Genomic DNA, 26,295 nt, shown 5'->3' on the forward strand with positions numbered 1-26,295 from the left:
AACACCACTACCTGGAACTTCCCCTCCAAGTCACTCATCATCTTGACTTGGAAATATGTCGCTGTTCCTTCACTGTCGCTGGGTCAAAATCCTGGAACTCCCTCCCTAACAGCACTGTGGGTGTACCTACACCGCATGGACTGCAGCGGTTCAAGAAGGCAGCTTACCACCACCTTCTCAAGGGCAACTAGGGTTGGGCAACGAATACTGGCCTAGCCAGTGATACTCTCAACTGAAGAACGAATAGAACAGAATATGTGGGGTGGGGTGTGTGTGTGAAACGGAAGGGAAAGGCTGGCAGCAGCCCCATCGATAGGCCCTGAGATGTTGGAAGATGGGACAGTGAACAGAAGGTGGCGAATAGGTCTGAGGGGAGCAGGGTTGAAGGGGGAGTAGGGTGTGTGGTGTGATGAATGGGAAGGAAGTGAGAACAGGCCGGTATTGGCCTGCAGACAGGTCCTGGTGGGGTTGGTGGGCTGGGCTGTTGTGGTAATAGCAGGACTTGGATGATTTTGTCTTGGAATTTTGCTGCTGTGAGGAATCCCAGAGCTTCAGGCCTCGGCAGCTGAAGGCACAGCCACCAATGGTGAGTGATGAAAAATCGGGGACATGCAAGAGGCCAAACTTGTCTGTCAGTATGTTATTCTAATCACGTCCTGGGATATTTGGAAGTGTATTTGATGATGAGGGTACTTTACCCTTTTATGACTCGCTTTAAAGCTAGCTGGCATTTGGATTCTGTACCTACCTTCAATTGGGATTTACAGATTGATTTGGGGGTATGGGTCCTACAGCTGTTCATTAGAAACTGTGTCTCAGAACTGAGTCTGGAGAAAGTGATTGATCCTGGCCTTTAATATGCTAAGTTATAGCTTCATACTGATGGGAGAACTGGGAAATAGGAGCACCAAATCAACAAGCCTCGAGCAAGACTAGAGAAAAGGAGAACCTTTTTTCTCACAGAAAGGTCGATCTGTTAAATAGACTTCAGCAAAAGTGATTACTGGTTTAAAAAAGAAACTCGAAAATGTCTTAATAAGAACAGGATTGAAGGCTATAAGGGCAAATAGAGACATAGATGATTAAATGTTGTATGGAAACACAGTACTGCTGGATCTGGTGAAATGTCAGCTGTCATGTACTCCTGGTCGGGACTGAGTCACACACTGTATTGGGGGATTGATGTGCTTCAGCTGTAAGATTATCTTGGGGAATACGCGACAGATCATTATCTTGAAAATATAAACCCCCTTTAGGAATGCACGATAGACCGAATTGCATCTGGCAGTGGAGTGGTTATGTTGCTGGTCCAGCAACCCAGAGACCTAGACTAATAATCTGAAGAATATGAGTTCAAATCTCCCCATTAGTGGCAAGTTGAGAATTTGGGGGGGAAAAAAGCTGGCGTGAGTAAGAGTGATCACAAAGCTGTTGGATTCTAATAAAAGCCCAACTGGTTCAGAAATCTACAGGGAAGGAAACTTGCTACCCATAACTTGCCATCCTTATTATGTGTTGTCTATATGTGACTCAGTCCCTCAGTATCATGGTTGACTCTGAACTGACCTCTGAGGAGCCTAGAAAGCTACTCAGTTGCATCAAACCACTACATGCAGCTACTTAAGACAGTAGCCCACCACCACCTTCCCAGGGTAATGAGAGACGGGCACTAAATTGCCAGTGATGCCCAAACCCCTTAATTAAATGACCTGTTGAAGGAAAAGAACTTTGAATCAAATGGCCTTTCTTGCTTATTTTTTTGTGTTTTTATCCAAAAACAATTTAATGGTCTCATATAAAGTGCGACATAGCATTACCTATTTACTAGGAGCTAATTCAGATTATCATTTGGTGTGTTTGATAATATTGGTATCGTTCGATTGTCAAACTGCCAATGAATTGCTCTTCAAACTGACAACTCCATAACAGCACAGATAATAGTAGCAAGCGATTATGTCCCCAATCAAGTTATGTAGAAGTACCAGCTCAACCAAGTATCTGTTCCAGTATTTTTTGAAAACAGGACATGGGTTGTGGGAAATCCAAGAGAGTAGAGGAGAGAAATAATCATTTTAAAGCATTTCAAAACTCTGTGTGTTAAAGATAGACTCACCCACAATAAGGCCTTCAGATCATGATTACTTGCTGAGCCAAAAAAAATTCTCCTCAACTCCAGTCTCATTCCTTTGACAATTGTTTTAAATGTGTCCTCTGGCCGTTGAATCTCCTGCTGGTGGAAGCAGGTTCTCCCTGTCATAATTTTCTAAGTGTTGTAATTTAAAAGTAGAAGACCAGGAGAGTGGGGCATGGGGAAGTGGAAGCAGCACTTCAGCTGAAGATCAGAAAAGGTCCATTTAGGCGTAATACAGAGAAAATTCAGATTCCAGAGCAGAGAGAAGGAAATCAGTATGGTCCCAGAACAATACCTGCAGCCTCTAGATTGGTGGCTGTGGCTGCCTCAATCTTTGGGGCCACAGCAGCAGGGCCAAAAAGCCTCCCAGAAAATTCTGGAGGTGTCAGAGGACCGGAAACACAATGATCTATGTCCCGCAAGTGGTCGGGAGTGGAAAATGGCCTGGAACAGGTTAGGAAGCCTGTGGAATGAATTATCTGGCAGTAAAAATCTGTAGTGGGCCAGGGAAGGCTCAGAGTAGGTCAGGGAGAAGATGGTGGCTGAGGAAGAGCTTGACAGGAAAAATGGGTTAAGTGGCTACAGGCCAGGTCAAAAATAAATTATTGACTGATGCTGCATATAGACCCTCAGTTAGGTGTATTTTTGCCCCTATTTTGAAGTTGTGGATTGAGTTCTTATTTTTATATATTTTCATTCCAATTTCCTATGTCCACATTTTAATGCAAACTGCCTGTATAATCTTGTCATACTGTAATTACGCACTCTTGCTAGTGGTGGCACATCATAAATGTGGGCATAGGATTTTATAATCAGAAGTAATAACAGGAAAAGCATGTAGCTGCAAGATTTTTAATGTATCACTGCTAGATTCCAATTAGGATTGCCAAATGTGGTTGAAGGTATTCTTGGAGATTTGATCAGCCATGACTGTATTGGACAGTGGAGCAGGCTTGGTGGGCCATATCACTTGTTCATATGTTGATAGTGTGAAGCCTACAAATCTTTGTGCATTTACCTCATAAAGATTGGGTCCCACTCAACCCAAGCTCCCGACAGCCAGCTGGCGGGCTGAGGTCAACAAGCTTGCCTACAGAAAATGCAAAGCACGGAGTTCTCCAGCACGGCTAGCAGCAGTGCGTCAGAGATTTACGCTCCATTCAGAGAGACTCCAGGGCAACCCAGAGGGCTGGTGGCACGACATAACGTTGCTGCAGTGAATCAGGAAGTACAGTGTCTTATAACAATTGCAATATTTATGTCACATTCGTAATAAGTCAGGGCCACTGATTTACATAAGATAAAAGCGAAAAGCTGCGGATGCTGGAAATCCAAAACAAAAAAATAAAAATAAAAATACCAGGAAAAACTCAGCAGGTCTGACAGCATCTGCGGAGAGGAACACAGTTAACGTTTCGAGTCTGTATGACTCTTCAACAGAACTAAGGAAAACTAGAAGAGAGGTGAAATATAAGCTGGTTTAAGGGGGTTGGGACAGGTAGAGCTGAATAGAGGGCCAGTGATAGGTGGAGATTGCCAAAAGATGTCATGGACAAAAGGACAAAGAGGTGTTAACGGTGGTGATATTAGCTAAGAAATGTGCTAATGGGTGACATTAAGGGTAGAAAGCAGGACGAGCAAGGTACAGATAGCCCTAGTGGGGGTGGGGTGGGGGGAAGGGATCGAAATAGGCTAAAAGGTAGAGATAAAACAATGGATGGAAATACATTTAAAAATAATGGAAATAGGTGGGAAAAGAAAAATCTATATAAATTATTGGAAAAAAGGGGGATCGGAAAGGGGGTGGGGATGGAGGAGAGAGTTCATGATCTAAAGTTGTTGAACTCAATATTCAGTCCGGAAGGCTGTAAAGTGCCTAGTCGGAAGATGAGGTGCTGTTCCTCCAGTTTGCGTTGAACTTCACTGGAACATTGCAGCAAGCCAAGGACGGACATGTGGGCATGAGAGCAGGGTGGAGTGTTAAAATGGCAAGCGACAGGGAGGTCTGAGTCATGCTTGCGGACAGACCGAAGGTGTTCTGCAAAGCGGTCACCCAGTCTGCGTTTGGCCTCTCCAATGTAGAGGAAACCGCATTGGGAGCAGCGAATGCAGTGGACTAAATTGAGGGAAGTGCAAGTGAAGCGCTGCTTCACTTGAAAGGAGTGTTTGGGTCCTTGGACGGTGAGGAGGGGGGAAGTGAAGGGGCAGGTGTTGCATGGGAAGGTGCCGTGGGAGGGGGTTGAGGTGTCGGGGGTGATGGAGGAGTGGACCAGGGTGTCCCGGAGGGAACGATCCCTGCGGAATGCCGCCAGCGGGGGTGAAGGGAAGATGTGTATGGTGGCCACTGATTTACAGATTGAATAAGTTAAATTCCATGTTTTAAAATGTGTGTTTTCTGGGATTTTAAGTTCGCAATTCAGCCCATTATTCACGTTTTAAAGGTCGAAAATAAAAGTTAGAACAGTATAATCAGTAACCTGTCATTTTTCTTGCTTACAGACAAAAGCAACCCTTTTAAAAAGCAGTCCTTCTGCCAAGTGTTTGAATTGTATATAATATAACGATTCACCCGTTTAAATATCTATAATGGTTATCTTGGGAAAGATTATTTTTTCAAATTACGTTCTGAAAAATTACTTTGCATCAAAGATTGTGTAGAGGATATTGCTGCACCTCCATGTTGAGTAAAAATTCTGTTAGTACAGTAACAGATGTTAAAGATACTTTTGAATGTAAAACTCTGTCACATGGCATGGTAGACTAGGTCATCATCAAACAACGTTGTCTGAATGTGCCTCTCAGCAGTATCTCCTTATAATGATGATTCTGTCATTGTGTGTGCAAATAGTTCTTTACTGAAAGGGGCAGGAGGACATGCTGAAAATCTAAGGTGGATACTACTTTTTCTGTTGATGAACTTGCCTCCATGATCCAGTTGCCGTTCTGTTGCCTGCACTTGTTCAAAAGGCTTAGAGAATACAGGAAAGACTTTATATAGTGGTGAGGATATGGAACTCACTACTACAAGGAGCAGTTGAGCATATAGCACAGATGCATTTAAGGGGAAGTTAGATAAGCACATTAGGGACAAAGGAAGTGTGGTAGGCTGATGGGGGTCTACCTTTGGTCCCCTCCTATTTCTCGTTTACAGGCTGCCCCACCTCAATGACATTGTCTGAAATCACGGTGTCAGTTTTCACATGTACTCTGATCTATCTCACCACCACTCCCTCTCAACTCCTCTACTGTTGTTAAGTTATCAAACGGCTTGTCTGACATCCAGTACTGGATGAGCGGAAATTTGCTCCAATTAAATATGAGGAAGACAAGCCATAGTTTTCTGTCCCCATTCCAAACTCCATTCCTTAGCTACTGAGTCCATCCCTCTCTCTGATAACAGTCTGAGATTAAACCAGTCTGTTTGAAACCTTGGTGTCGTATTTGACCCTGAGAGAAACTTCAGATTATTGCTAAGACTGCCTATTTCTACTTATGTATCATCACCTGACTATGCTGCAGTCTCTAGACTTGACTATTCCTGGCTGGACTCCCACATTTTACCCTCTGTAAACTTGAGATCACCCAAAACTCTGCTACCCATGTCTTAAGTTCCACCAAGTTCCTTTTCCGAATCATCCTGTGCGCGTTGACCTACATTGACTAACTTGTTTTCAAATCCCTTGATGGCCTCGCCCCTCCTACCTCTGCAATCTCCTCCAGCCTCGCAACCCTCCAAGATATCAGCCTTTTCCCATTCTGGCCTCTTGTGCACCCCGTTTTTAACTGTTCCACTATTGGTGGTCACTCCTTTGGTTGGCGAGGCTCTAAACTCTAGAATTCCCTCCCCAATCCTCTCCGTCTCTCCACTTCTCTTTCCTCTTTTAAGACACTCCTTAAAACCTGCTTCTCTGACCAGACTTTTGGTCACCTGACTTAATATCTCCTTATGTGGGTTGGCGTTTTGTTTTAAAATGCTCCTGCAAAACACCTTAGGATGTTTTCTCAGATTAAAGCTGCTGTGCGAATATAGGTTATTGTTGTAGGGTTCGATGAAGATTGCTGGGAGGATGCTTGAGTAAAGCGGAAAGGCTAATTGGGCCGAATTCTGTGCTGTTAGTCTGGTGTAATACAACAACAACCTGGAAGTTATATAGTGCCTTTACCGCAATAAAACACCCTGAAGCACTTCACAGGAGGTGCTATCGAGCAGCATTTGACACCGAGCCACATAGGTAGGTTGATGATTAAAATCTTTGTCAGAAGAAGTAGGTATGGAGTTTCTTAAAGGAGGAGAAAAGTTTAGGAAGGGAATTCTGGAGCTTTGGACCTAGGTAGCCACATTTGGACAGCATTGATGACGACTCAGTCAAACACACCACATGACTGGGCAGGATTTTAACTGCAAAGAGTTATCTTTGAGATGTGTTTCTATAATAATAGAATTTTCACTCGAGCGCGGAGGTGTAGAGATATTCCCTTCTCTATTTCACCTTCAAATGTAAAACAATAAGTAGCTAAATGTTGTAGAACTAATTTATGCTGGGTGCCAAAGGAGGAAAGTTTCTTTGTGGGATTGTCCACGTCAGCGAGTCTCAAGTAATTTTAGGTTTCGATCCTGTGTTCTCTCCCCACTCAAGTATAGGCACCTCAGTACGTCGAGTAGCTGCTAGGTACTTGATACTCTCCAGGTTTCTGCATTCAACAGCGCCTTTTGGCAAAACTACTTAGAGGCTTTCCTGTGCAGTTTTTAATTTTTGTGCACCAAGAGATCTGTTTGGCTTCTAGTTATTCCCAGTGATTAAACCAGGGAGAATAAGCTCATTAATCAAGATGTCAGAAGCCTGCAGCATAAATTATGAAGTGGATTTAAAATTTAAGGTGAAGTAATTTTTGTCTCTGGCTTGTTACTGTCTACTAAGCAGCTACTGTAGTCAAGGGCACATTTTAAATATTTTTTCTATAGTCTTAGGAGGCCTTCAGTTAATGAGGGAACAAGGTTGACATTCTTAGTTTTCATTCTCACCAGCCTTTTCACTTGTGTATTGTCAGAAGAAAGTTCCAAATTAACAATTTGATATGCACCGTGCAGATTCTCACAGAGTAATGGCAGAAAACCTAGCTGCATGACTCGATGAGCAACCAAGACAGCAAATTCATTGATTTATTTTTCTGTGGTCAATTCCCTTCACGCATGATGAGAATTATGGAGCGAGATTTTTTTCTGGAACAATTTTAATTGTGTTCTTTATCAGCAAAAGGTCATGTCGTGTGATTTGTAAACCCTAGCACCCCAAAAGCAACTTTTCCCACTGCTTCATTTGAGAGTTTGGCCACTGCAAGCTGCCAGACATGTGAGATGATTGCACTGGGGTTTCTGACCCCAGCCATTGTGAGATGATGGTCACAGTGAGGTATCATGATCATTGTGAAGTATCATGGTCACAGTGAGGCTCTGACCCCGGCCATTGTGAGATGGTCACAGTGAGGCTCTGAACTTGACCACCGTGTCATGGTCACGATGAGGCTTTGACCCCAGCCACCATGAGATGGTCACAGTGAGGTGGTCACAGTGAGGCTCTGAACTTGACCATTGTGTCATGGTCACAGTGGAGTTCTGACCCTGGCCATCGTGAGATGGTCACAGCGGGGTTGTCATGGCAACATTGGGGTTGTGACCCCGGCCATCGTGAGATGGTCACAGTGGGATTCTGATCCCAACCATCGTGAGGACAGTTATTCAACTCAGTTGTGCATAGGTCAACACTCAAATCTTCCTACCTTTTCTGACTGGGATTCAGTTGGATAGTGTTTTATCTTTAAATGCCTTGTTAACATGCTTAGGTTAGTTTAATAAAATTGCTTGTGTGGGGTTCAAAAAAGGAATAAAGTTACCAAGTACATGAAATATTTTATTAATTTGTATGAGTTCTGATGTAGACTGTGGTACATAATAAGAAACGTCTGGTCTAAATGGATATTTCTTGTTTTGATTCTTTGCAAACATCAGAGTGCCCTACAGAAGATAAATATTGCATGGTAATGTAATCTCAAGAGTAGCAGTGTTTAGATATGGATCCTAAGTACGCGCATTGTTGTGCGCTGCGGGAACATTCATAATTCAATCGTCTGTATTTTCCATCATATTCCAGACATGGGTGTTTTAGTTATTAGCGTATACCGAATAATAAATAATGCACACATTTCTATTCTGCTTTGTCATCTAGTTTGATAAATTATATTCCTACAATATACGCCACAGCTTTGGAAAGGAAGGGAAGAGAGTGGACTATACCCCATTCAGCTGCATGAAGATCATTATGTCGAACCCGCCAAGTCAAGGGGATTATCATGGTGAGTTCACAAGCTAGTCACATTCCTCCCGCTGTGTGAGGGACCTTGAAGGTAGGAATGGGAAATTGATTGTTTGACTGGATTGCCAGCAGGGGTGTCGAGTGTGCAGCTTGTGTCAGTCAGCATTGTCATGCTTCTGCTCCATTACACTTTTGGCTTTTCCTTGCAGCTAAATGAGGTCAGCCAAGAAGCATCCATTCAGGCTGCACTTTGCTGAGCACTGTTTTATTGCTGGCATCTTGTATGTTTGAGATGGATGGCATGCAGATGCTCTCTGGCACATACAAGTGTCTCAGTAAAAGCCTTAAGAGAGCCATATGGTATATGTTAAATTTACTGAAATGCTGCAGTTCCTTTGACATTGACCGATTTATTTATTTCCCATGGCATAACAGTTCATTCTATTTGCCTGTCAACGTGACACTGGGTGGAGCCATTGTTGGGAGAAATAGTACCCAGTGTCCTCATCAAGTATTCCAAAGTGTGTCCTGAATATGGCACACAGCAGTCTTCAGCATTACTCTTTGGATAAACTTGAACCTGGAGAACAACCTTAGGCTGCAGTCTGCTGCACCGATTTTCCTGTTTGGATGGAAGGATTTTAGAGTCCGACCTGTATTGCGGAACCATCCATTTTGGAAGGGATTGAAATTGCCTTGTCTAATTGTACTGTCCGGCAACTTGCAGCCTAAGACGTTCTGACCCAAATTTATTAGTGAAGGAACAATATTCAGCTGCAACAACTTGCATTTATATAGCTCCGTTAATGTATCCCAAGGCTCTGAACAGGAGGGCTATCAAACAAAATTTGGCACCGAACCACTTAATGGGCCAAGTTTTATGGAATGCCTCAAAGGAGGAAAAAGGTAGAGAGGTGGAGAGGTTTAGGGAGGAAATTCCAGAGCTTAGGGCCTACGCAGCTGAAGGCAGGGCTGCCAAGGGCGAAGTGGTAAAAATCAGAAATACACAAGAGACCAGAATTGAAGCCGATCCTAGACTATCTATCTATTTTGTGAACCAAATGCTATGAAGAAAACTAGCATGAAACGTTGGATTTGAACACTGTGTTGACCTCAGTTTCATTCTTAAGACTGATTTTATGCAGCAGTTTTGTGGGAGGGTTGGAAATTTCAACCATCCGCTACCACAGGGTTTTATGTTTGTTGCTGGGATTAGAGAATGAGCAACTATTTAAACATAAAAAGCACAGAAAAGTTAAGCTGACCCGCGGAATAAATTGAAATAATATAGCCGCCATCGTATGCCATTGAAGAGCACTCTGCTGTGGCCATAGCTTACTTGAGAGACTCATTGCAGCAGCTGAGTTCTTGGAGGTGGGAATACTGTAGAGCTGTTTCTCGAATGTCAGAAAGAACGACTAACATTGATATAAATTCCTTTTATGACCTCAAAAGTGCCCTCCAGCCAATCAAGTACTTTTGAAGCATGATCACTGTTGTAGTTAGGAAATGCAGCTAGCCAGTTTGCACACAGCAAGATCCCACAAACAGCAGTGTGATATTGCCCTATTAGTGATGCTGGTTGAGATATAAAATTTGGCCAAGGCACCGGAAAGAACTTCTCTGTCAAATAGTGCAGTAGAATGTTTTACTTTCACTTGGGGGCAGCTGAGGCCTTGTTTTTAAGGTCCATTGAAAATGAGGGGCTTAGAGGCTATTAGTAAAGAAATAGTACTGGAGCAATTAATGGGGCTGAAAGTTAACAAATCCCCTGGACCTGATGGCCTATACCCTAGGCAGCGATAGTGGATTGTCCAGAATTCCATTAGAGTTTGAAATGGTCCCTGTGCGTTTGAAGGTAAAAATGTAACCCCAATATCCAAGAGAGAGATAAAATGGGGAACTTTAGGCCACTTAACCTTGCATCAATCATCAGGAAAATGCTAGAATCGTTTTTGGAACGTGACGTAGAGCACTTAGAAAGTTGTACAACACAGATTTATGAAAGACAAGTTATGTTTGACAGATCTGTTAGTTTTTTGAGGCAGTAATTAGCAGGGGAGAAACCAGTAGATGTAGTGTATTTGTGTTTTCAAAAAGCATTCAATAAGGTCCATTCAAGAGTGTATAACATAACATGATGTCATATGGGCTTGGGAGTAATATATTAGCAAGAGTTGAGGATTAGTTAATGGACAGAAAGAGAGAATAGAAATAAATGGATCATTGTTTGGGTCGGCAGGCTGTAATTTGGGTGCTGCAAGGTTCAGTGCTGGGGTCTCAGCTGTTTACAATCCATATCAATGACTTAGATGAAGGGATCAAGTGTAATGTATCCAGGCTTGCTGATGGTACAAAGTTAGATGGGAAAGTAAGCAGTGAGGAGGCTGCACAGAGGCTGCAAGAGCAAATCTTTTCAGTTTTCACTAATTCTTCTTTGGCATCTAATTGTCCTCTGTTTCTAGTATTCTTATTTCCATGTTTAAATCCTTTGCCCCACCCTATCACTTTTATCCCCAACATTCCAACAACACTCAAGAAGCTCGACACCCAAAGCAGCTCGCTTGACAGGCACCCAATCCATCATCTTAAACATTCACCCCCTCTACCACCGATGCACAGCAGCAGCAGTGTCTACCATCTACAGGAACTCACCAAGTCTCCTTCGACAGCACCTTCCAAACCCACGACCTCTACCAGCAAGAAAGATAGGGCAGCAGATGCACGGGAACACCACCATCTGCAAGTTCTCCTTAAAGACACGCGCCACCTTCTCAAGGGCAGTTAGGGATGGGCAATAAATGCTGGCCTAGCCAGCGACACACTCATCCCGTGAACATATAAAAAATCTCCGTACTTTCAGTTCTGAACTCTTCTTCCCTCTTTCCCCGTGTTTCAAAATTGGCAAGCCTGCCTTCAGCCACCAGATCCTCTTTTCTGGAATTCCTTCCCTGGAAACCCCTGCCTTTCCTATATCTCTCTTTAAAATCTACCTGTTCGACCAAGCTTTTATATCCTCCTTTGGCTGGGTAGCCATTTTAGTTTGACTATGCTTGACATGTTTTGATTGAAACACTACAAATGTGTGGTGATCTGATAATTGAATATTTGATGATTAACTTAAAGTCATGTACTGGTAATTCAATATTCTTTCTACGATGATCTTGTTTTCAGGTTGTCCATTCCGCCACAGTGATCCTGAACTTCTGAAGCAAAAGCTGCAGTCCTATAAAACTCCCTCTGCAGGAATTAGTCAGGTGAGTGGTTCCACTGCACGACTAGCAACCCATGCTATTTGTATACGTGTCAACTCGTTATCGCCATTCTTTGATCAATCCTTCAGATGCAGTGCACACTGCTATGTAGTACTGAAAGTGAACCTTGTAAGCAAACTGCAACCTCAGTTATTTGCCTCTTGTCACTCCACGCTCAGTTCTCTCTTGTATTGCCATAATGTGCAAGTGTTGAATAGACCTTCAGTAGCCCTCAGTTCCCCAAACACTGAGGTGTCTTTGAAATATTGATGGGGAAAGGAGTGCAGAGTGGGACCCAAGGGGGAGGATTCAAGGTTCTTTTCATAATAGTTGGAATGGGTGGGATTATTCTGCAAATTGTTAATTCGGTCAAGTTCCTCCCTCTCATACAATTTTTGCCATATTCTTGAAGTACTGTATCCCCTGAGCATGGAAGATTAAGGGTTGATATAATTGAGGTGTTTAAATTGATAGGGTAGATGGAGAGGAACTATTTCCTCTGGTGGGGGCAGTCCAGAGCAAGGGGGCATAATCTTAAAACTAAGCTAGACCTAGGGGTGATGTCAGGAAGCATGTCTTCTCACACACAGGGTAGTGGAAATATGAAAGACTCTGCTACAAATTGATGTCAAAGCTGGGAATCAGTTGAAAATGCCAACACAGATTGATAGATTGTTCTTAGGCAAAGGAACAAGGGTAACAAACCCAGGCAGGTAGTTGAAATTGCGATACAAACCAGCCATGATCTGATTGATTGTCGAAACAGGCTCGAGGGGCTGAACAGCCCAGTCTTATTCCCATTGTTGGACTACAATCATTGGAAAGGATTAACTTAAGCAGTTGTTTTCTTAAGAGCAATAAATCCAGAGCTGGAGCACAAGGGTGTGATTTGATACTTCAGTGACTTTCCCATTGTGACAGATTCTGTCACTAATTACCTTGTGAAAAGGCACATCTGATCTTTAGAGCACAGATACTGTGAATCTTGTAGGAGAAAGGCTGAGTGTGCTGTGAATGGACAGCTGTTTCTTATACATCCTGCTGCTGTGATGACCCTGAGAAACAATAAAGGGCTCAATCTTTCAAAAATAATAAGCAGCAAACCAACAAATCCCCAAGTGTGTGGAGAAGGAGGAAATTAAATGCATTTCATCAGAAATTCCTCTAGGAATTTTCCCCTGGCAGCATAAATAGAATTGCGCAAGCCTTATCTTGGGGAGAAAATAAATGAATTTTTCTTCATATTTTCATTACATCTGCCTCAACAGTTTGAATGCATTTCCTTGTTGATTACCAACACTGGCATTTGTCAATATACTCCTTCTCTTTGGTTAATTCAGCACACAGGATTGGTTGAAATTGGCACTGTCTTAATGTAGAAGTGAAACCTGATTACTCCATGTCACTGTGGAAAAATATTATTGCTGCTTTCAAATAATTTGGACCTTTTTCAAAATCAAAACATGCTGACGGAGGAGGCTTGTGCGGAGCATCCAAATTAGGAATAGACCATTTGGGCCGAATGGCCTGTTTCTGTGCTGTAAAATTCTCTTGTGTTTCTGGTATTGGAAGTTGTGGCTGTGTTGAGGGGATCTATTTTTTTCTCCCACTTTTGCACATGAGTACTATGTATCACAGTGATTCTGTCCCAAGTTGGGATAGTTAGGCTGATATTATCCAAGGTGTTTTGGGACTGTTGCCCTTATGCAGGAGGGCGGAAACCATGAATTGAACAGAATCTGTTTTTGTTTCCCTTTCAGTCCTCCCCTCCTTTTGAGTAGAATGTGTCTCTGTTCAGTAATGGAGTCAACTTAGGACTTACTCCTCAGCCAACCCAGCTGAGCAAGTTTGAGTGACCGGACAAAAGCAAAATACCACAAATGGTGGAAATCTGAAATAAAAACAGAAAATGCTGGACAAATTCAGCAGGTCTGGCAGCATCTGTGGAGAGAGAAGCAGAGCTAATGTTTCGAGTCCATATGACTCTTCTGTAGAGAAAAGTCTCCTGTAGAAGAGTAAAACACACTCGAAACATCAACCCTGTTTCCCTCTCCACAGATGTTGCCAGGCTTGCTGAGTTAGAGTCATAGAGTTATACAGCACAGAAACAGGCTCTTCGGCCCATCGTGTCCATACCGGCCATCAAGCACCTATCTATTCTAATCCCATTTTCCAGCACTTGACCCATAGCTCTGTATGATATGGCATTTCTAGTGCTCATCTAAATGCTTCTTAAATGTTGTGGGATTTCCTGCCTCCACCATCCCCTCAGGCAGTGTGTTCTAGATCCCAACCACCCTCTGGGTGAAAAAATTCTTCCTCAAATCCCCTCTGAACCTCCTGCCCTTAGCTTAAATCAATGCTCCCTGGTTCTTGACACCTCCGCTAAGGGAAAAAGTTTCTTCCTATCTATGCCCCTTATAATTTTGTATACCTCTATCAGGTCCCCCCACAGTCTTCTCTGCTCTAAGGAAAACAACCCTAGCCTATCCAGTCGCTCTTCATAGCTAAAATGCTCCAGCCCAGGCAGCATCCTGGTGAATCTCCTCTGCATCCTCTCTCGTGCAATCACATCCTTCCTATAGTGTGGTGACCAGAACTGCACACAGTACTCCAGATGTGGCCTAACCAGCGTTTTATACAGCTCCAACATAACCTCCCTGCTCTTATATTCTGTGCCTCAGCTAATAAAGGCAAGCATCCCAATTGCTGCCTTAACCACCTCATTTACCTGTGCTGCTGCCTTCAGGGATCTATGGACATGTGCACCAAGGTCCCTCTGATCCTCTGTACTTCCTAGGGTCCTACCATTCATTGTGTGTTTTCAGCATTTTATGTTTTTATTTGAGTAACAGAAAACTGACCACAAATTTCTAGCTTGGGAATCACTGTTTTGATAGTTGAGCCATGTACCTATTGTCGACAGTAACCAATTGGTAAATATTGTTCTGTGATTTGGCTGTCTGTCAGTGTCATCTTGGCTGATTTGGTATCAACAGTTGTATTTGAGTCGAAAGCTTTTAGGTTCAAGCCCCATTCCAGTTCAACACTTCAAAACAATACTGAGGGAGTGCTGCATTTTGATTGAGACCTTCAACCAAGTCTACCTGTTCAGCTGGGTATTAAAAGAAGTCTTCTCAGAAGAACAGGTAGTTGTTTTGGTGCCTTGACCAACATGCATCAGCCCCTCAAACTGAAACACCAGAAAACAGGTTGACCTGTATGATTGTCCCCTGCTACGGTTTTTGAGGTGATGTGACTTTGAGCAAGTGACACCCAGGTGGCATTTAAGGAGGGTTTGTAGAATCTGTAGGGAAGTCTCAAGCCAAACTGCTTCCATAGTGAGTTTGGAAACATTACACAAACTAGTGTTGTATTCCTGGAATTTAGAAGGTTGGAGAGGTGTTACGTTTTCAAGCTCTTAATGGGAACTGATGGGGGTAGAGAGAGAGAGAGAAGCTATTTGGTGAGTCTAGGACTGGAAGGCAAGGACTAAAAATTATAGCCTGACCTTCCTGGAGTAAAGTAAGGAAACATTTGTGCACGCAAAGTATGGAAAGAGTTTGAAATCCTCTTCTGCAATTGATTCTAGACCAGTTGTTAATTTTGAATCTGAGATTAATAGATTTTTGATAGCCAGAGGCATTAAGGGATATGGGGCACAGGCAGGTATATGGAGTTGGGTCCAGATCAGCCATGATCTCATTGACTGGTGGAACTGGCTTGAGGGGCGAAATGGGGAATTCCTGTTCGTCTGTTTGTGTCATAATGGATTTGGATAGTATTGTCCCAATTCCAACTAGTATATTTGCTGCTTGGCTTTTGATAGCAATGTGCTGTTTTATTTCATTTGACTGTGGTGTGTTGCAATCCCCATGGAGGAACCATAAACCAATGTAACCACACTTATCAAATGACACTCCCCCACCCCCAGCAAAGAGGAAATCACCAACAAGATTACACTTTTTGTAACTTCAACCTTAACCCAAATCTAAACCAACGTAAGTTAAGCGTGAATGATACTTGAAATAAAAAAGATACATTTCACTTTAAATAGTTGATACAACAGAGAGAGGTTTTCTAAGACCATAGGCATTACTCCCTGCACAAATGTGGCCCTGTGGAGCTGCAGAATTACTCCCTGCACAAATGTGGCCCTATGGAGCTGCAGAATTCCACAAAATGCTGTTCTTTATTCATGCAGGGGAAGTCAGGAGTCCTTACTGACAACAGCTTTTACCTTTGAGTTTCATGGATACGATTATCATCGGCAAGGCACCCTGCCACGAACCCTCTTTCCCTCAAATCACGACAGCCCTAATGGTGTAGCTTTCCAGAATATTTTTTCAACCAACCAATGAATAACACCCCGAATCATGGTTTGGCCACTTGTGGGGAAAAAATATGAGCTATTCACATAACTTTCCAATTTTAATACCTTTTTAACCTGTAAGAACCTCCTGTCTCCTTTTCTGCCGAACAGAAAAAAACGGACTCTTCCTGAGCGTGATTTGCTGCTTCTCCTCACAAGAATTTGATGTGTTCCTCTTTTTGCCTGTCTGCTTTCCCTTTGCATCTGCATCTGTGTGCTGATCGCCTTCACTCTCCAATTCCTGCTTGAAGCTCTCCTTTCAGTCTGTAGCTCTCCTTGGCTTCTGTCTTAATTTCCTGTTGGTACTGCTTCCAGGTCGAGGGTTGCCAGGTCATATGGACCAGTATTTCTTCTTATCCAGGAAAATTACAATTGATCCCATTACAACTGATACAAACTCTTAAAGTCCTTTTCTCACATTCTCAAAAACAATTACAGATTCCATAGACCTAGTAAAGAAATTACAAATTCTCCTTACTATACTGCTTCCAGGTTGTCACAGGTGGCAATATAATGGAGAACCTTTGTTTCTGTGAGAGTGTGGTTTGGTGAAGGGGCTCTCCTGACCAAGTTGAAGATCTCGATACTGGGATTATTTTGACATTTTTTCAATCTTGTAATAGCATCAAGCACTCAGGGTACAGTAAAGATAATAGGTTAAAAAATACATTCTTGCAGGGCTATGAATATGGAAAATGTATCAGTTCTGATCTTGTACCAGTATTGATCTTTATGAATACTAGCTTATTTATTTGAACACAATGCTGAAATAGGAACATAGGAACAAAGGAGTAGGCCATTCAGCCCATCAAGCCTGCTCCACCATTCAATACAGTCATGGCTGATCATCCTTACCAATCAGGGCTAATTAGCTGAGGCAGCTAATATAGATGATTTTATGGGAAAGCTAGAAAAGCACACGAGGATTAAAGGAATATAAGTTCTGCTGTTAGGATGAGGAGATAACAATTCTGGGAGTGGGAATTTAAAATGAACAGAAGAATGAAGCAGGCTTGGTGATTACTATTTTGGTGGTGTGTTTGTGACTCTGGCCTCTACTGCACCTGACAAGGGATCAATATGCCAAGATTAAAAACAAAAAAGCAAATCTGGCCCACAAAAGTAATAGAAAAAAAAAAATCACTTTGACCACCCCCCCCCCCACCCAAAACTGAACTCGTAACTGTTGCTGGATGATTTACACATTAGGACCAGCGAGTACCATTAACACTCATTGTTAATTTTGTCAGCAAAACCTGGGCCATTTGTTTTGCTAAATTCCCGCATTCTGGAAAATAAGCAAGATACTTTGGACTTAATGTCTTAATTTAATCAATTCTCGTGCTTTAGCCTTTGTTTCTGTCCCCTCAACCTGATCACACAAGTTGCCCCCTACAATGTTGATTTGTGCAATGGACAAGTCCCACTATGGATAATTATTGAGCTCCTGATGTTTAAAAATGAAAATCCAGCTTTGCACTTGTACCGTAAACATCTGTGTTAAAAATAATAAATGCATTATGAATTATTAACTGCATGTGTCAATACTAGATATTGTACATGAGAATTGTAAATGACATTGATAAAAGTGTAGCTGGCTCTTTTTCTGAAAATTCACATTGAAAATGGCAGTTGTTATTATTGGGCTGCACTTTTGACAGAATAATTATCATTTAAGTCAGGTCTTCTCTGGCAACAAATTTGATCAATTTTGATCAAATTTGATTCCCCAGTGGTCGGGCTGCTACAGAATAAGCTGAGCCGTTCAGCAGGTCCCAGCCAATCTGGAGGTGGCAAACCTCTCAAAATCTGTTGGGGCTCTGTAGAATAACAGTATCCCATCCAAATCTTTAATTGTCAAAAAGTCATTTTTCTTCTTACCAGTTTTATTCTCTCTACCAACTTCCTCCCTCCCCTTCTGTCGTAAGATATTGGGCCAGGTTTTGCGATGAGAAGAACGGTGATGCTAACAGCAGTCACCGTTACAGCGGGATAAATCGAACAGCAACTTCTGGTTTGCACAACGTGCAGTTAAACACAGAATCTGAAGGTTGTCGTCAGGTAGCCTGCTCTCCCAGGGGATGCACTGTGACAGTTCTTGCTAATAGTCTCGGCATTGAAATCAATGGAATAGTGTGAATTTGTTGTACTTGCCCTCTGCTGCCACACTAAAAATGGCAGTGAAAATTGGGACTGGTACATTTGTAAGTGAGATTTTAGATGCTGTGATAGTGATAATTTTTCAGTGCCAGAGAGGTAAGTGATTTTAAATGTGGAGTCTCATTCCTGCAGGAAAAAAAATTAGTGAAGGAAATTAGTTTTGGAGACTTTTTTAAAAAGTTACCTTTTCTGTCTCTTTTACCCCCCTCCCTCTCAGCCAATCCTGTATGCCTTTCATGGACTTTAAATTGATGTTTGTATGTGATTTAAATCTGATTTGTAATTCCTGGCCTAAAGATCCTGGTTTAGACTCTGCGTGTCTTGGCCTTTAACCTGATTGGTTGCCTCACTCACACGCACCAGATACCCTGTAGAAGGTGCTATTCCAGATCAGAAACCTGAATAGAGCAAGTCCAAGCTCGAGAACCCCCAGAAATTGTGGATAGTTGTTGAAGTGAACGGCTTAGCACTATTCCTTTGCCATTGACCTCAAAATCCAGGCCAATGGCCCTTGGCTGGATTACACTGCTACGTAGCAATTTGTCACAGAGGAGAAACTGTTTCCAGTGGCAGGAATGTAAGTAACCAGAGGACAGTAATTGGCAAAAAAACAGAGGTAACATGAAAAATAAGTTATGCAGCAAGTTGTTAATGATCTGAAAGAGTAATTGAAGTCGATTCAATAATAACTTTTAAAATGTAATTGGATAAACATGGAAGGGACAAATTGCTGGGCTCTGGGGAAAGAGCAGGGGAGTGGGACTAATTGGATCGTTCTGTCACAGGCACAAGAGGTTGAATGGCTTCCTGTGCTGTATCATTCTATTGCACCACCACTTTCCCTTTTTATTGAGAATGTTAAAGCAATGGATAAAGGAAATTCTGCTGCTGGAAAATAAATGTCATAATTTCTTTTTTAAATCTGGTTAAAATTGACTCTCCCTACATTTCCACCAGTTCATTTGTCATTTCAAACCATACACCAATAGCAACTGAGCCCAATGCCTGAACCTCTCCCCGGTGTTGCTCAGAACCACTAGCAAGGAGTTGACTAATAAAAAATACTTGTATCTCTATAGCACTTTTCACGTCTTCAGATTGTCCCAAATCTTCACAGTCAATGAAGGCCTAATTTTTTTGCATTGTAGCCACTGTTGAAATGTGAGGAAATGCTACAATCATTTTGCACACAAGAGGATCCCAAACCGCAATATGGGGAGGTGGTGGCATCGTGGTATTGTCACTGACTGGTATTCCAGAGACCCAGGGTCATGCTCATGTTCAATTCCCACCATGGCAGATGGTGAAATTTTAATTCAATTAAAAAAAACTGGAACTAAAAGTCTGATGACAACCATAAAACCCATCTGGTTTACTATTGTCCTTTAGGGAAGGAAATCTGCCGTCCTTACCTGGTCTGGCCTACATGTGACTGAACAAGGGCAATTAAGGATGAGCAATAAAAGGCTGGCCTAGCCAGCGATGCCCACATCCCATGAACGAATAAATTAAAAAATGATAATGGCACAAAAACATAATACTGCGATGCTGGAAATCTGAACTAAAAACAAGGTGCTAGAAATACATAGCACATCTGGCAGCAACTGTGGAGAGCGAAACAGAGTTAGTGTTTTAGATCAGTGACCTTTTCATTAATTTGGCCATGACCACTGTTTTAGCGATGATAGTTCAGGGATGAATATTGGCCAGGACACTGGGGAGAATTCACCAATCTTTGTAATAGTGGCCATGGGACCTTTTATGTCCTGCTATAATGGCAAAATAATCTCTCACCCGAAAGATGATACCAACAACAGTGCAGCATTTCCTCAGTTCCACACTGGATGTGTCATACTAACTTTTGTGTTCAAGTCTCTGGAGTGGGACTTGAACTGAATCTTTTGATTCATAGATGAGAGTGAATCCGCTGGAACACAGTTGACAATGGGCAATGGGCAATTCTCAGACCTTTCCTCCTTTCTTCTCAAGTGGATGCACACAACCCCTGCTTAGCTCCTTCCCCACAGCGGTGTGGCTAAATCTCAGGAACCCGCTGTTGTAAGACATTTCAGACGAACCTATGTTCCCTATTCCATGGCACAGCTTTTATTGTGCATTTGTGAACACATTTCAAAACATGATCATATATCGTGTCGGTTAGATGAAAAGGCAAATACTTTTTCCAGATCTATTTTATATGCGAGAGGGAGAGCTCGGCATAAGTTGGGTTATACTCTTTGAGTACGCTTCCTGCTCAGTCCTGTTTTGAGTGAGCACCCACCTTGTAGGCAAAACCTGATAGAACAAAGCAAATTCCCTTGTTCTTCCTCAAGTAAGGAACGTTTGAAGCTTTGTGCTTGCAACACAGACCTACAGCATAAAATGAACAAGGCTTGAAATGGCTGTTGACATTTATGCCTCCCTGCATTTGAAATCCAGAGGTGTTGATGGCAATGCAGTTCTGTGTTTTAATACGACTGCAGAACCAAGAACTGTCTTCAGGGCATTAGCATGACGCGGAACAAGGGAGAGGTGTGAAATTTGTTTTATTTTACCTTCGCTTTATTAAAAGTAAAACAATAGCAGATCTTGCTCTCGTGGGTGTGTGACATTCTACCTTATGATGGATTTCATTTGGTTGCTATCTTGCATTTGAGGGAGAGAAAATACAGGGCAAACATTTAAAGAATTTGACAGGCGAGAGTCTGTGTTGACGAATAGTTAGATTAAAATCTTTCCATTAATTTAAGGCAGCCCTGTTGAAGGAACTCAATAATATTGAAGTCAAAGGATGACGTTTTGCCAAGGTTTAACAATGTCATTGCTTTGATCTCCTGTTCAGTGACATTGGCAGAGACACCTGCCAATACTCATATTCAGTGATGACTACTAGGAGTTAGAAGTCCAAAAAATGCTTGCATTTGACAGTGCAGCCATCGCTAATAAGAGACATCAACAAATTTTCAGAATTTTGTTAGAGGATGGTTATTTCCTCATTTCACCAATTTGGAACATGTCTGATTGGTGAGGAGCGAGTGGAAATTCTGCTAAGCTGCATAATAAAGGCACAGCTTTACAGATCCCAGCAAGTGCTGCAGAAAACCGATAAGAATGGCAGTTTGTACAAAGGCAAATAGATTAAATTTAGCTTGAATTAGGCAACAGAGTGCATAACAATAACTACAGTGATACTGGTAATAGCTGCTCAGGCTGGGTTCATTCAGTCCCTTGTCCTGCTTAGCTTTTGTGAGGGTGAAGTTATTAGAATCATTGGAACAGCAAAAATCCCACACAATGTTCCTTTTATCTGTCGAATCCACTAGATTAAATGCTGTTAGTTGTAGCAGGGTTTCAGCTACAAGGCAGAATGTGTCAGGAGGAGTTGTCACACAATCAGACCAATGTACCTTGTATTTTTTTCTCTCACTAGTTGTGATCACTATATTTGCAATGACACTAGAGATTTTTAAAATGTTTCTTATTGCTATGCATTAATCTAGAAATTGGAAGAGCCAAGTTTCCTCAATAAACCTCTCTCTTTTTCTCCCCTTACAGATTCTGGATTTAGTCAAAGGGATGCATTACCAGCTGGCCTGTCAGAAATACTTTGAGCTAACCCACAATGTAAGGACATGTTTAATTTGCACTGCACAGTAATGAGAGTGGCTTTGTCAGCCTTGAGAAGTGACTGTAACTGATGCATGAAAGTTGAAGTCTCAGAAGAGTAATTGCATCCATCATTAGCTGTCGTCATTTGTTAATTTTTACAGTGTTATTACGAAGGCATTTAGTACTTTATAGAAACATTTTATAGTTTGGGCATGTTTTTTCAGAGGAGGGAGGAAGAAATTGAACACTTAAATCTGATACATTAATTCAGCCAATGGTTCTTTTTCAAGGAGTTAAAACTACAATTAGCTACACTAGGTGCTGTCAGCTGAGATCACAATTTGTTAATAGATAATTAAATCTAAATAATTAAATTTTGCTGGACCATTTATCAAAATGACAATTGTTTTTACTGGGCATTCTAAGGAAGACCATCTCCGTGTCATTCTTGAGCAGAATGCTAAGAACATACATGTAATGATGCCAAGTATTGGGGGGGGAGGGAGCGGGGGAGGGGGAGAAAGTTATGATTGAAAATTGACTAGTATTTAAAACTTGTGGGCAGTCAGGATCTGATTCAGTAGCAGTTTGCCATGTAAGGATTGTAAATGTAGTCCACCACTGTATAATTTGATAGTGTATTGTGTTTTTTCTTCTTGAATCCCACAGAACACCTCTTTACGGTGAGGAGTTTGGGGGTGGTTGCGGGGTGGGAGTACTAAGATGTACCCTAAGTAATAAAACAACAACAACTTGCGGGACCTTTAAAAACATCCCAAGGCACTTCAAACGAGGGTTATCAAACCAAATTTGACATTGAGCCACATGAGTGATTAGGACAGGTTACCGAAAACTTGGTTAAAGAGAGATGTTTTAAGTCCATCTTAAAGGAGGAGAGAGAGAGGGAGTAACATGCTATCAAATTCTCTCTCTTTTCTTTTCCAACGCTACCCTTCCCAACTAACTAGTCAGTCAAATAATTTATTCACTCTTTTCTTCCAGCAATTGCCTTATTGACTCAGGTCAGAATAGGGGAGATGGTAGCATAGTGGTAGTGTCACTAGACTCCTAATCACGAGGCCCAGGCTTATGCTGTGGGGCCATGGGTTCAGATCCCGCCATGGCAGATGGTGGAATTTGAATTCAATTAATAAACCTGGAATGTAGAAAGCTAGTCTCAGTAATGGTGACCATGACAACTATCATCGATTGTTGTAAAAACCCATCTGGTTCACTATTCTGCCAATGAGTTGGAGGCAGTTCAGAGGAGGTTTACTAGGTTGATACCTGGAATGAATGGGTTGTCTCATGAGGAAAGGTTGGGCTTGTTTCCACAGTTTAGAAGAGTGAGGGGGTGAATTGATTGAAGTATATAAGATCCTGAATGGTATTGACAAGGCAGGCTGTTTCCTCTTGTGGGGGAGTCCAGAACTAGGGGGCATTTTTAAAATTAGGGGTCACCCTTATAGGTCAGAGATGAGGAGAAATTTTTTCTGAGGGTTGTGTAACTTTGGAACTCTCTGCCTCAGAAGGTGGTGGAGGTGGAGTCGCTGAATATTTTTCGGGCCGAGGGAGGTAGATTATTGCAGGCAAGGAAATCAAAGGTTATCGGGGGTAAATGGGAATGTGGAACTCAAAACATAAACAGATGATCTTATTGAATGGTAGAGCAGGCTCAAGGGGCCAAAAGGCCTACATCTCCTATTTCGTATGTTCGTATTTTGGTCTGGTCTGGTCCACATGTGACTCCAGACCCACAGCCTAGTGCTTGGCTCTCAACTGCAATCTGCAGTGGCCTAGCAAACCACTCAATTCAAGGGCAATTAGGGATGAGCAATGACACCTACATCCCATGAAAGAATAAAGAAAAAAATACACAGTTAAAAATATTTATAACGTGATAAACAAATTATGTACATCAGGGAGAGGGGAAAAGATCATTGAACGTGCCCGTGAAGTGTGTCCTTTGCTGCTGGAGCGGTCTCTGTAAAGCTTTATACACATTGGCTTTCCCTCTTGTGCCACACCCGGGCTTGAATACTGAGGAGACATTTTCTTTGCAGGAAAACTGCACCAAGGGAGCCGCACATTTGGCCCAATTCTCATGAAACAATGCCGAGAATGCTTTGCGGCAAGCAGAAATTCATGAAGGTTTTTGAGGAACACCTGTTGGCTCAGAGGAGCAACATAATAAAAATGCCATTCTTATCAGCATTGAATTCTTTCAAAGCATGAAGTGAACATTCTGGATGGCAATGTTTGGATTTTTTTTTTGCTGTGCAGAGTTGAAATAGGAATGTTTAACGAGCCACTCAGACAGTAGATCAACCAGCTTTGCAACATAGTTTTGATCATTGGAGACCGGACTTTCTGATTGGCATAGGGAGGTTTGCTCTGTGAGGATGGAAGTGTAGGGCTGGGTGATTGGAGGCAAGATGTGAAGAAACCTCCAGGAGTATGTTCAACCAGAGTTGGCAACCCTACTCCCAATCGACACTCACACCTTGCTTCGTCCCTCAGCCTTGAAACTGCATGGTTAGAATCCCCTGCAGCAGTCATTGGAGCTCTACTAAAAGATCATTTTCTTGCCACTCACCTGCCCGTGAGTGTGGTGGAGGTAGACTCAATTATGACTTTTAAAAGAAAATTGGATAATTATCTGAAGATCGAAAAAACATTTTTGCAGGGCTCTGGGGAAACGATGTGAGAATGGGACTAGGTGGGTTGCTCTGCAGGGAACTGGCACAGACAATGGGGCAGAAGAATTTCTGTGCTGTAAACATTTGGTGATTTTTAGATCTCCCCAACTCCTCAATACCACACCATCTCTTCCCTCAATCATCTTTTTAGACATGCTCATGCTCTCACGCTCTCATTCTCTCTCTCTTTCTCTCTCGCACTTTCTCTCTCACCCTGTCTCTCGCTCTTGATTCCCAACCACGAGAGCTATGTGTTAGAATATTTTTAAGCGGTTTAAATAGCCAAGTATACCAGTGTGCTACGTTCCTGCACTTTGCCAGAGAGTGACTATGGAGGAAGTGGATACAGATGAAATCTTTCTGCTTTCGAACAAAGGAAGCTTAAAGATAGAGAACGCGGCCATTTCCTTAACCTGTGACTCCCAGGAGAAGAAGTAACACATACCTAGATAAAATTAAGTTTGTTGCTTGAAAACCCATGTTGCCATAGGAGGAACTGCTTTCCCTTGAAGATTTTGATGGACACGCAGCAGCGAGTCCTTAGATAATGGAGTCTTACTCACTTGTGAATGGGGTACACTGACTTGAGGCGACATGAGAGTCCAGGCCCTTCTATAGCCTGCTAAACCAAAGCTAGAATGATGGTTTGTTTTATGTTTAGAAGGTAAGAATGGGCTTGTGTACTTGCAGCCTAAGGTGGTGAAACAGTATAAAGATAAATCTCCCTTTGAAAGTTAGAGTTCCGGAATCCACTGCCACGCAGGCAGCCCAGAGAACTGAATCTGATCAATCCAGGCCTGGGAACCAGATTGTGTTATTTGCCAATTTGTTGTCATTGAAGACTAAGGAATAGTTATCGAAAACATGCTGTAATACGAACTCAAGTTTATTGATGGGGGCCGCTCGAGCTAGAATCATGCAAAATTATTATTGCAAAACTAACAACCCTTTGTTGCAACAGTAACCATGGTAAAATTAATCTAACCGTCTTTCAGTTTCGTAAAAATTAAAACTAAGATGATATATCAGGAATAAGAAATTTCTGCCAAATGGCGGATTTCTTGGGGTTTTGTAAATCTGGCATTGGTATCTTCCTTTCTAAGCTGCAGACCCAAAAGACTTTTTAAAAACACCTGCTGCGAGTAGGAATTGTTGCTTCTGACCTTCGGGCAGCTTCATGGTTTTCCGGCAGGCTTTCTTAAAAAAAAAATCGGAACTGTCATGTCTTCCCTGCTCAGTAACTGTCGGTATTTTTTTTAAAATGCTGACTCAGTTAAATACAGTTGCTGAGAACAAGAACTGACTGCGGAGCAGTGATTGGAAGAGCAGCAATTGTGGGAAAAACAGAGCTTCTCCTCCAGTCACAGATCCTGTCTCTCCCACGCTGACTGCTCCTGCTCCTCCAGTCACAGGTTTCCCCTCTCTTAATCTTGCTGTTCCCCGAGAGACCGAATCTATGATTGGAAGGGCAGCAAGGGCGAGAGGGAGGGAATCCATCATTAGAGGTTGGTGAGCAGTATTTTTTTTATTCATTCTCAGGACGTGGGCTTTGCTGGCTGGGCCAGCATTTATTGCTCATCCCTAGTTGCCCTCGAGAAGGCGGTGGTAAGCTGCTACCTTGAACTGCTGCAGTTGATGTGGTGTAGGTACACCCACAGTGCTGTTAGGAAGGAAATTCCAGGATTTTGATCCAGTGACACTGAAGGAACAGCAATATATTTCCAAGTCAAGCCTTGGTGAATTCCTGCAGTGCATCTTG

The 26,295-nt window shown here is 42.3% G+C and overlaps 1 protein-coding gene across 4 annotated transcripts in view; it reads left to right on the forward strand.

Annotated features, from left to right (window-relative positions):
* prim2 (DNA primase subunit 2) overlaps positions 1 to 26,295 on the forward strand; it is a 212,115-nt gene that overhangs the window by 176,829 nt on the left and 8,991 nt on the right. For all 4 annotated transcript variants that reach the window (XM_078541831.1, XM_078541833.1, XM_078541832.1 and 1 more), the window contains 3 exons: positions 8,356 to 8,482; positions 11,617 to 11,699; positions 21,784 to 21,852. In XM_078541831.1, coding sequence (XP_078397957.1) covers positions 8,356 to 8,482; positions 11,617 to 11,699; positions 21,784 to 21,852 — 279 coding nt within the window. The remainder of the gene's footprint in view (positions 1 to 8,355; positions 8,483 to 11,616; positions 11,700 to 21,783; positions 21,853 to 26,295) is intronic.

Source organism: Cetorhinus maximus, chromosome 5 (assembly GCF_964194155.1).
Source record: "Cetorhinus maximus chromosome 5, sCetMax3.hap1.1, whole genome shotgun sequence".
Classification (NCBI taxonomy): Eukaryota; Metazoa; Chordata; class Chondrichthyes; order Lamniformes; family Cetorhinidae; genus Cetorhinus; species Cetorhinus maximus.